The 12,560-nt window shown below is 41.5% G+C and overlaps 1 protein-coding gene across 1 annotated transcript in view; it reads right to left on the bottom strand.

Moving 5' to 3' along the window:
- Positions 1 to 5,469: 5,469 nt before the first annotated feature.
- The window catches only part of HDGFL2 (HDGF like 2), an 86,512-nt gene continuing 79,421 nt past the window's right edge, over positions 5,470 to 12,560 (bottom strand). Inside the window, exon 16 of the mRNA XM_073543993.1 lies at positions 5,470 to 6,523. Coding sequence (XP_073400094.1) covers positions 6,516 to 6,523 — 8 coding nt within the window. The 3' untranslated portion in view covers positions 5,470 to 6,515. The remainder of the gene's footprint in view (positions 6,524 to 12,560) is intronic.

Raw genomic sequence — 12,560 nt, 5'->3', positions numbered from 1 at the left:
CCAGCTGATTCCCATGCCCCTTTAAGAAAGGTATCTGCCTTATCTAGGGGATCCTTGAGGGTGCCCATGTCCTCAAAGGGAAGGGCGAATTTCTTTGAGGCCTTTGCAACTGCTACATCAAGCTTCGGAGCTTTATTCCAAGATGTAGATGTCTCTTCCTCAAAGGGATATTTTCTTTTAAGGGAAGGGACCATGGTGTTTTTCCTGTCCGGTTTATCCCATTCTTTTTTTAATAGACCCTGAACATTTTCATTTAACGGGAACACTCTCCGTTTTTTCTGGCCCAGTCCCCCAAACATTATGTCCTGGACTGTTTTATCGGGCCTAGGGTCCAACACCCCCATGGTAGACCTTACCGCTTTCATTAGTTTGTCTACCTCTTCTAGGGGGAATCAGTGACGCCCCTCTGATTCCTCATCTGAGGATGAGGAACCGGAATCTGAGGTTTTGGACATTTCTCCCGACGTCGAGGAATCCGACTGGGAAGTCACTATTGTGTCTTTATTGATTTGTCCCTATGCTTAAGGGATGTAAGGGCACTCTGAACCTCCAATTTTATTGCGGCTCTTAGGTCAGAGGCGAAATCCGGAGTTTCCTGACAGAGGATTTCTTTTGTACATGACTCAGTTTTTTCTCCCAAGAAATAGGTAGGGGCCTAGCACAAGTGGGGCACTCCCTGTTCTTTTTCCCCTTCTTTCCCTAGTAAGGGAAAGGAATTTTATTACAATGGTGCTTACGAAGATCACTCACCCATAAGTATGCGGCTGCAGGTACCGATTCGGGAGATGGAGTCAGGTCCTGTATAGGCTGCTCTCCTGGTGGCGATTTGCTCCTTGCAGCTGATGTGCTACGCTGTGTGGAGTGACTACCGGAACAACCATCCCTGTCTCGTTCTTTTTGGCGATGATGGTGGTGCTGCTACTTAGGCTGCTGCCAGGATTGCTGCTCCTGTTGCTGGTCGCTATCCACCATGTTCAGGATCGCTTCCAGCCAGGAGCGTTTGTGGCCCCACCATTTTAAATTTCCCAGCTGTGACGTCACCACTCCCATCCTGCACCGTGGTCGCCGGGGAGAGCGCTCCTGCGCATGCGCCGGTTCCCGGCTTCTATTTCTGGGGCGGCCATCTTGGTACACCTCTGTACAATGGCGCCGCCCGTATGCATGCCGGGTCCCTGCGAGCCCCAACTTCCTCTCCGGAGCGGTGGCTCCGGCGTCTCTCCCGCCCGCTCACCTGGCAGCCCGCATCGGCCCCAACAGTTGTGGCTTCAGGCATCGCACCTTCCCGTGGCAGGGGCCTCCCCGCTGCCATCACCGGTCAGGCCAGATCGTGGACACGACAAAGGTACCGTCCTGTGGGTCCCCCTTCAGGGACAGGAACCCAACTGGAGGCGGAGGAGAGGTACCGCCCTTTTTATCTGTAGGTTCCTGTCCCTGAAGGGCGGATCCCCTCTCTCCATGGTGCTGTCATGGGTGAGAGAGAAAAAACAACTTCCTCTACTGGCCTTAAAAATAGTTTATGCTCAGACTTTGAGTACATTCCCATCCTTTCTTGGAAACATTTTGGCGACGAGGCCTAGTGGCCACATTCCGGTATGACTGGCTGTCTTTCAGAAGTACATCATCATCAGGTTTGATGTTCGCTTTGTTGGTTGGTCACGTATTCCTTGGTTCTAAGGTAGAAAGATACTGCTGTTTGCTCCATCTGTCTCAGTAAATATTAGAGACACTCTGCACTGCCTCCTATTCCATCTGTAGAGGTCTTTGTCACTGAATTCTCCAAGCGGAGCACTTGGAGCCCTAATTTTCTGAGTAACATGGCAGGAGTGAACAGTCAGATCTCCAGAGTCGCCAGAAAGTGCAGTCAACGGTCTTGGCCTTCATGACTGCTTAAACTTCTGACAAAATTGTAGTCAAACTTCATGTGCAAATTTTACACTTCCTGCAAGAAGATCGAGTCCAGGATTCTGCATACTATTCCTATCTTCTCTTCCAAGAACCTCCCATGTGAGAAGAGTGTGGTAAATTAAAAGTCCAAGTGGACCCTTGCTTGCTTAGGTTCCTTTACTGCTCTAACAAAATTCATGCCCCTATCAGAGCGAATGTGCTTCACTGGGCCTCTGATAGCATTGAAACATTGAAGTGCATTTATGAAACTAAGTGCCCATGGATTCAATGACTTCAATATGTACAGCTCTGAAGGAAAGATAGGTAAAACATGTCCGTCCAGTGTTTCGCTATGGCATGGATTCTTGTAGTGTGCTGTGGACCAAGTACATCCAGATCAACGCTGGTGAAGGGAGGATTTGTATTGAGTATATAAATGGGATACTGGCTACCTTCGGGCTCTGAAACATCCCACGAAGTTTGGACAGGTAAAGAGGAGTTTACTCACACAATTATCAAATGGTCCAGGAGCTTGAAGATTCCCTTCAGTAAACAAGCAACTCTGGTGTTCCACTAGAACGTGGTGATGTTGCATGAGCAGAGTTATGACATGATGATTTCCAGGAATTATTACAGGATGTTTCTCCATTAATTTTACTTCAGATTCATGAAGACAACCTTCTATTCTTAACAGCCCATTCTCATTGTCTTCATCTTTTCGGTGAACCAATCCCCAATTTGTTTGAGTTGCCTTCCTGACTCTCTACAGGTTTATCATCCACTTGTGATTTAGCTACCGAATCTTCCTCTATCAGATCTTTGCTCTTTGTTTTCACTTGCCTGTGGTTCTTTGTTTGGATCTTCCAATGTGTGTTTCTGGGCCCGTCGCTTCAGCATCCTCCATTGTGACTTTGTAGTTTCCTCTGTAGACACATTCTTATCTTTAGCTTGAACTTTGATATCTTAGAACTATTTTCATTTTTTTGTTGCTCAGTTTGGGATGCTTTGGTTCCTCCCAGATCTTTATTAGCAGCTAGATCAATAACTTCTTGTGCTCTTGTTTTGGGCACCTTCCGAAGTTTATGGTTGAGACAAATAGACTGTAGACGAATTCTCGGTTATTGGGTAAGCGTTGTCTCTGGGTTTTAAATGGTAAGAGATGCGACCCAACTTTTCGACTCATCCTTTACAATTTCTTGATCCATGATGTCTAACAACAGTCAATCTTCTAGGAATATTGCGACCCTGTTGTCTTCTCTTGTCCTGTGGAAGACTGTGAACCCTATGCCTATGTAATCTTGCTCACCATTACAAGCGTGGTCTTTACAGGAAAGTTCTGCGAAAAAACAAGGCAGAAGCGCACTGTGAGGCAATTCTTTTACCAGGAAACTACTCTGACATGGCTGTAAGCGAGATGGACGTCCATTTTCAAGTGTACTAGTGAGAATGCTTTGACTGAAGTCAACTTGTGTTCTCCTCTTAGACAGACATCTCCTATAATGACCCATCCCAGGTCAATCTCTGGGCATATGGAGCATTCTGGCAGCTATTGATATGTCCTCTAGCCTTATGGACTCGTAATAGATCTGTTCTGAGGAGTAAGACCATCAGTCTTTAGGTCCACGTCTGGTATCATGTGAGCTATACACTTCAAATGGGGGTGGTACGTCGCTACCTCCACTGTAGGCATCTCAGACTTGTCAGGAATCTGATTGCACGCCAACACGGTGTGTAGGAGTAAGCATGACTGACCATTTATAGACTCTACTTTGAACCTGGTCTCTTTCCTCCCCGCCGCCTCAACAGAATCCTTCAAGGAGTAGAGAGAACCGAGGCCTGCAATGTTGCTAAAGACCTGTTGCTTTGATCATCTAGGATTGCGTATATCTTGATAGATTTTTCCCGGTGGCTTGCTGGACAAACGCTGACAATGCAGATTTTTGAGCAAGACCTTCCTCCTACAAGTCCTCTACAGATATCTGTACACCGAGAGGGGACTACAGGGGTGTGTGTGTGTTCATCTGCTCTCCATCACATTCCTCAATTTGCGACAATGCCCATGAGGGTGGTCCAGGGTGTAATGCCCAGAATATAATAGCATAGAACATATTTCACACTGGCTTAACAGTTCCTGACAAAGTGCAATGTTGTAGTGCAGCCTCTTAAGCAGATGTGGTTTTCTTTGAGGAAACCCTTGCAGTCTTCTAGAGATGTCTCTGCAGGCTCTGCATTTTAGCAGGTAATGAGGTTCCCCATGTAGGGGACATGGATTGCTGAGTTCCTTAGGTTTGGTCTCTCGAGTCAACTTACCAGCTCCATAAGTCCTCTTTCACACATCAGTTTTTTGCCATCAGTCACAATCTGTCGTTTTTTGTAAAAAAAAAATGATCCAGCACTGGATCCTTTTTCTCATAGGCTTGTATTAGCGACAGATTGTGACGGATGGCCACACGTGTCGTCCGACGGATCCGTCGGAAAATCTTTGTCTGTCGGGCGGAGATGCGGGACAAAGGAACGTTTTATGTGAATGTCAAAAAGTCAGACAGCGACGGAGCCAGTGCCGTCCGTCGTTGGCTCTAATGGAAGCCTGTGGCCGCAGGATCCGTCACTGTTCGTCAAAAGACGGAATCCAGCGATGGATTCCATCTTTTAAAACTGAGCATGCCCGGAATAATTTGTCTTATTTTAACCCCATTAAATTTTCTCATTCTCGAATTGTATTCCTTTAAAATTCCAACATCTGCTGCTTCGACGGATCCGTCAAAAAAACAGATCCAGTGCATCAGTTTTTTACAATCTGCACAGGATCCGTCTTTTTCACACTTTGACGGATTGCGACTGATTCTAAAAAACTGATGTGTGAAAGAGGCCTAAAGGAAAACCTGTGGAGGTAACAGTTTTGTGAACTGCCCATGGTGTTTCACAAGGTTTCATACCAGGGGCAGTGGAACAAGACACCAGATGGTGCTATTACCACATCAGCCATTACGAACAGAGTATTACAGCTTATTAAAGTGACAAAAGTAATTTAACCTCATCTCTTGATCGAACTGGCAGAACACCTTTTAATCAAGCTCCCTGGTTTTGTTTTCTTACAATGATTGTTTTTGCACCAGAATCTTGCTGGGACACTGAAGAGTGTGCCTGGTAGCCCGGCACATCCCCACCTGTGAGGAGCACCTCACTGTTTATAGACATATATACAAAGCCTGGGCTAGCTTTCTCAGCTCTGCTTCATGCTAAATCTAAAACCTCCGATTGTGTCACAATTGCTGCACCCAGTAATCTAAGTGATACATAGCTGGATTGAGCCTCTCTTTTCCTACATTATGCTGCTCTCAGATAAGGTAGCAAAAACCAGCTGACAGACTCCATTTAAGTTTTAAATGAGTATATGAGCAGGAGTTCATCAAATGGGTAGCCCATGCAATTTATACATCATGTGGTAGCCAACACCAAAAGGTGGATTTGAACTTCAACATGTGTTTACAGCAGAAGTCACTTTTAATTTCGAGTTGGTTTTTTTAAGTCATAATTGGAAAAGAAAACAGATCAAAGTTGGTGAGAATTGAAACAAAACGTGTATTAAAAATTGTGTAACTTTTTAATAAACACATTAATTTATATAACACAAACACCCTTAAAATTGAAATGTAAGACTGATTCCTGTTTACCAATTCAAATCAAACACTGATAAGATTTCTTTCTGTTCAGGATTAAAGGGAAAAGCCATCTTGGCCCAGCTGTCTGTTTCAGCATTTAAACATATGCTATAAAAGCAGCTCCATAGAAAGCAATTGACTGAAGATGTTCATTAATTCTGTGAGAGAATCTCTCTACCCTTGTTTTGTGACCTGTGCAGGGAGAAGGAGGAGGTGAGCTGTGACCATCACGTATTGTGGTGTGATTCTGTGTTATCCATACATAGGTGTCATCTCAATATCGTCACAGGAAGTATTATAACAAAAAGCAACTGCTTAAAAGAAAAAATCTTTGCACAGAACAGGAAGTATGAAATCACAATATTTGTCTAGATTGAAGACTACAGGATTTCATGAGTTTGGTTTTTTTAAATATGTATATAGTGACATGAATTAAAATAACCAACAATTGTTTAAAGCAAGTTTTTATGTTAAAAATATTTTAACAATAAGTCTATATCTGATAGCACATTTTCTTTGAGGAAAAGATGAAAAATTGTGAACTTTATATCAAGGTTTTAAAATTTATACATAGTCATCTTTATAAAAACTCATATCAACAATACCCCAGACAGACAGGAATAGGTTTACAGACCATCATACACATTATGTATGTAGGAATATAAAGAAATGTTTGATTAGGCAATTTTTTTTTTTAACCAACAAAATAGTTTACAATAACACCTAAAAAATACTCATATACAGTACGTTATTTATAAAAAGAAACATTTATGTTCATATCAATCCATAGAAGCTCAGTGGCAAAAAAATTCTAAGCAAAAAAAATATCTAAGCAAATGGGAAAAAAAAATTCAGATTCAAGCTCGAAGGTACAATATCTGCATTTCAAGGGTAGTTTACAACATAAACAAGGATAATTCATAGTGTTGGCTCCTCAGCGTCTTGGGAACTCTGTTTAAATGCGAGGGCTTAGTCTTCTAACATGGGGAAAAGAAAAAAAAAAAACCACATTAGTTAAAACTTTTATAATCAATACAAGAAAAAAATAATACATGGTTCTGTTTTACAACAACAGTTCCAAAAAAGATAATATACGGCAAATTCCCACGACAAGTTTTGATGCGGAGCATTTTTGCAGAGCAAAAAAGAAAAAAAAGCAGCATCTTACAGTTCCAAAGTGGTTGGGATTTATAGAAGTCTCATGACCACTGTGATTTTTTTTCCCCCCTTTACATAAATTGACCTGTGGTGCGGGTTAGAAATCCGCAACATGTCTTGTCTTTCTCTTGCGAGTACACAGTTTAATCTGCAGATTTTCCCCATACACTTGCATTAGATGCAGAAAATACACAGGTAAAAAAAACCCAAAAACACACGAGTTTTCCCTGTGCAAACACATCACATATACATGTAATCCACACATCACTATCAATAAAGTTCTTTCATAGCCAAAAAAAAGAAACCCAAAAACTCAGTGTAAAAAATTCAAAAGCGCAATGAAAACACACATAACCCAATTAGTGCCAAAGTGCTGCAACATCAAAAAACACACCAAATACTCATCTTTATACAGAACATAAAACACAGTAGAAAGTTAATTTCTTCAAATGAAATGGGAAAATGTCTAACAGCAATCAGAATATGATGGCAGCAACACATCTTAAGTGTTGGGATAGGGCTAACAAGAGGCTGGAAAAGTAAATGGTAGGAATATAAAACAGCTGGAGGGTCAATTTTCAACCAAGTCACATGACTATAGTATAAAAAGGGAGTGTTAGAAAGGCAGAGTCTCTCAGAAGCAAAGATGGTCAGAGGTTCATCAATCTGAACAACTACATCTAAAAATTGCAGGTAATCTATGGGCTCTTAGGTGGCATTACATTAAAAACAGGCATGATTCAGTCATGCAAATCAGTGCATTGGCTCAGGAATACTTCCAGAAATCAGTCAATGAACGCGTTTGTCGTGTTATTCACAAATGCACGATAAAGCTTTATCATGTATCACATTCTAGAAACACTACAGACTTCTCTAGTACAAAGCTTATTTATACTAGACTGAGGCAAATCTGAAAACTTTCTGTGGTCAGTTGAATAAAAATGTGACATTCTTTATAGAAACCACAGGTTCCAGAGGAGTACCAGCTTGTTATCAACACACAGTGCCTTTCCCACCTTAGACATATAGTGACGTCTAAGGTGGGATCCTCCTGCGACTGCTGCAGCCGCCGGCTTACAGAAGACATCCTACTTGCCCTCCAGAGTGCCCTCGCAGCACCTTGTTGGTTCCGGCTTCCAGCAGCTCTTCCTGTGCTGAGCGGTCATGTGGGGCCGCTCATTAAGTTAATGAATATGCACACATCTCCACTCCTATAGGCATGGAGGGAATATTCATTACCTTACTGGGTGGTGCAATCTTCCGGCGGCATAACAAGGTGCTGTAGGGCACGCTGCAGGGGTGAGTAGGAAGCATGCATACAAGGACGAGTGGAGGAGTGGGGGGGGAAGCCACCCATACCAGGACAGCTATGAGGGGAGCCACGCATACCAGGACAGGGATGAAGGGACAATGCATACCTGGCTTATACTGTAGTCAATAAGCTTACCCAGTTTTCTGTGGCAAAATTAGGTGCCTCGGCTTATATTCGAGTATATACGGTATATGATATTGCAGCATTCAGAATCGCCCAATCAATATATCAATACATAAAAAGAATTAATCCGATCGTTCAACGGCATAGCGAGAAGAAAAAAAAAAGTCAAAAACGCCACAATTAAAATTTTTGGGTTGCTGCAACATTGAGAACAGCAATAGAACAACAAGGTTTACCCGTACAGGCCTCCAAACAAATGCACTATCAGGGTGCAGTGGACCCATATAAAGATGGCAACACAGGTGCAAAAATACCAATCAAGAAACTGCTCCAGCCTACCAATACATGGAGGGGGCGATTGCCTGGTATGTTGATGCACAAAAACAACTTGTATGCGGCGCTGTTCACACTAAGGCCATGCACAGCGTCCAGGCCAGCCTAGTACCAACACCCTTCTATTAGTTCAGGCGGGCTGCCCAGCGCTAATAAATGCATGCCGTGTGGAAAACATTTTTTTTAAAATGTGTTTTTTGCACTTTTTATTCAGGGTGCAGTTGGGCTCATTTGGTCTTGTAAACTGCGGTGTCTGTTTTCCACACGGCATGCATTTATTAGCGCTGGGCAGCCCGCCTGAACTAATAGAAGGGTGTTGGTACTAGGCTGGCCTGGACGCTGTGCATGGCCTTAGTGTGAACAGCGCCGCATACAAGTTGTTTTTGTGCATCAACATACCAGGCAATCGCCCCCTCCATGTATTGGTAGGCTGGAGCAGTTGCTTGATTGGTATTTTTGCACCTGTGTTGCCATCTTTATATGGGTCCACTGCACCCTGATAGTGCATTTGTTTGGAGGCCTGTACGGGTAAACCTTGTTGTTCTATTGCTGTTCTCATTATTGGAGGTTTTTCAAGTCCTCTTTTTGTACAGTGCTGTATTGTTGCTGCAACATTGCATTAAAATGCAATAGTGGATGATTGAAAGATTGTATCTACCCCAAAAATTGGTATTGAAATAGTCAGCTCGGTGCACAAAAAAAAAAAAAAAAAGCCCTTCCCCGGAACCAGATCATGAAAAATGGAGACGCTACGGGTCTCAGAAAATAGCAAACACAATTTCAAGGGCAGTGAACATATGATTATAGGTGGCCTTGACCCATGGTGACCACCCCATAACATGCACTAGCTGTGGAATTACTCCCAATAACTTGTATACAAAACCAACTGGAGTAAAGACATCCACCAAAAGGAATAATTAAAATAGTTTTATTCTCAAAGACTCATCATTTTAAACAAGAAGTACATAAAGACGGGTGATCACAGCCCCCTGACGAAGCCCACGCGAAACGCGCGTAGGGGCTACACGTGTGACATACTCATCAGCTATGGGTAAGCGTTTTTGAATGGTTTCCATTATGTGGCCTCCAAATTGAGACTTTGAGCTATTATGCTGTGACGGGATAGTACTGAGAGGGGGTCACTCTGTGGGATGTCTTGGATATCTTTGATTAAGACTTGAAGCACTGGCACTTTATTTATATCTATATATCCATTATATACTTTTTACTCCATTGCTATTAGTATTGCTGCATGTGTGTTTTTTCTGCACCTGAATTCTTCATCATATGGAGCTCTATAATTATGTGACCCGTCTTTATGTACTTCTTGTTAAAATTATGAGTCTTTGAGAATAAAACTATTTTAATTATTCCTTTTGGTGGATGTCTTTACTCCAAAGGGTCTCAGAAAATGGCAACTTTTTTTTTTTTTTTTTAATTAAGAAACTTTGCTTTTTTTCACCACTTAAATAAAAAAAAAGAGAACCTACACGTTTGGTGCCTATGAACTAGTAATGACCTGGAGAATCATAATGGCCGGTCAGTTTTAGCAATTAGTGAACATGGTAATATAGCAATACAAAAAAAAAAAATTGTGGAATTGCACTTTTTTTTTGCTATTTCACCACACTTTGAATTTTTCCCCCCGTTTTTCATTACCCTATATGGCAAAACCAATGATGCTTTTTGCAGGATGAGTTTTACTTTTGAATGACAAGTCCTCACATGGCCATATTGATGGAACATAAAAAAAAAAAAAGAAAAAAAAAAAAAAAAAAAAGTTATGGCTCTGGGAAGAAGGGGCGCAAAAGATGGAAACTCAAAAACTGGAAAACCCAAGGTTGCAAAGCGGTTAAAAGCCTGCATCTCTGATGGTATGAATGCCTTATGCCATGGGAAGCTTACACTTCTTGTAAGGCACCATCAGTACGGAGCATTATATAGGGGGTTGTGGAACATATGCTCCCATCTAGCCACTTTATTTCATGGAAGTCATTACATATTTCAGCAGGATAATGCTAAACCACATACTGGGTCCATCACAACAGCATGGCTGTACAGTAGAAGAGTTTTCTAAAGGAGTTTATTTTTTCAAATGAAATTGAATTAGAGTTTTAACATTTGGAATTTCCTCATTAACATATAAAGGAAGTCATAACCCCAAGATAAAAAAAAAAGCCACATGCAGATTGCTGTAATAAAACAGCATGTGAACTGGGCCACAATTCACAGATTATTCTATATGAAATCTCTCAAAATACACGATAACTCCATCAGAAAACACAAGCTGGAGAAAATAAGATGTCCAGCAACAACTGAATCGGCTGTTAACATAAGCAAGCCCCCAGGTTAGTGATGAGCGAGAGTGCTGGGATAATGTGTTATCCGAGGACGCTCGTTTCCTAATTGAGTATTTTCGGTGTGCTCGACAAAAATGCTCACGTCGCCACAGCTGCAGCCACAACACATGCAGGGATTTCCTGTTTGTTATGCAATTCTTGCATGTGCTGCGGCTGTCGAACAGCTGCGAGACATGCAGCCATGGCGACTCAAGCATTTTAACACCTTATACGAGCATGTTTGCTCATCACTACTCCTAGTTTGAAAAGCCAGTTACTATGAAGAGGAGGCTCCCACCCAATAATTGGCATCTCGGTAATTTCCTTATATTTTGCGCTCACTGCTAAATTTAACTACATCCCTACTTAACTGCGGTTTTTTCAAAGTCATTTCCAAACATTTTGACACATTGAAATTGTTCAAGAAACTGAAGTATTTCGCCCAGAAAATTCTTGCAATTACACTTTTTTGTGTTCCAATACACACAAAGGAAAAACAAAAGGAGACAAAAAAGACAAACTGGACAATTTCACACAAAACCCCAAAAAGGGGCTGGACAAAATTGTTGGCATCCTTAATTTAATATTTGATTGCACAGACTTTGGAATAAAAAACTGCAATCAGTCGCTTGCTATAACCATCAAACAGCTTCTTACACCTCCCCTGGAATTTTGGACCACTTCTTTTGCAAACTGCTCCAGGTCTCTCATATTTAACCCCTTCATGACCCAGCCTATTTTGACCTTAATGACCTGGCCATTTTTTGCAATTCTGACCAGTGTCCCTTTATGAGGTAATAACTCTGGAACGCTTCAACGCATCCTAGCGATTCTGAGATTGTTTTTTCGTGACATATTGGGCTTCATGTTAGTGGTAAATTTAGGTCGATAATTTTTGCGTTTATTTGTGAAAAAATCAGAAATTTGGTGAAAATTTTGCAATTTTCAAATTTTGAATTTTTATTCTGTTAAACTAGAGAGTTATATGACACAAAATAGTTAATATATAACATTTCCCACATGTCTACTTTACATCAGCACAATTTTGGAAGCAAAATATTTTTTTGTTAGGAAGTTATAAGGGTTAAAAGTTGACCAGTGATTTCTCATTTTTACAACAAAATTTGCAAAACCATTTTTTTTTTTTTAGGGACCAACTCGCATTTGAAGTCACTTTGAGGGGTCTATATGGCAGAAAATACCCAAAAGTTACACCATTCTAAAAACTGAACCCCTCAAGCTACTCAAAACCAAATTCAAGAAGATTATTAACCCTTCAGGTGTTTCACAGCAGCTAAAGCAATATGGAAGGAAAAAATGGACATTTTAATTTTTCCAACAAAAATTTTCTTTCAGCATCAATTTTTTCATTTTCACATGGGAAACAGGATAAAATGGATCCTAAACTTTGTTGGGCAATTTCTCCTGAGCGCACCGATACCTCATATGTGGTCATAAACCACTGTTTGGGCGCACGGCAGGGCTCAGAAGGGAAGGAGCGCCATTTGACTTTTTGAATGGAAAATATGCTGGAATATTTAGCGCTTGCCATGTTGTGTTTGGAGAGCCCCTGTGCGCCTAAACATTGGAGCTCCCCCACAAGTGACCCCATTTTGGAAACTAGACCCCCCAAGGAACTTATCTAGATGCATAGTGATCACTTTGAACCCCCAGGTGCTTCTCAAATTGATCCGTAAAAAAAAAAAAAAAAGTACTTTTTTTTCACAAAAATTATCTTTTAGCCTCAGT

Source organism: Dendrobates tinctorius, unplaced genomic scaffold (genome assembly GCF_039654945.1).
Source record: "Dendrobates tinctorius isolate UK_male_01 unplaced genomic scaffold, ASM3965494v1 ptg000011l, whole genome shotgun sequence".
Taxonomy (NCBI): Eukaryota; Metazoa; Chordata; class Amphibia; order Anura; family Dendrobatidae; genus Dendrobates; species Dendrobates tinctorius.
Note: the sequence above shows the minus strand (reverse complement) of the source record. Positions and strands in the feature narration are given on the sequence as shown.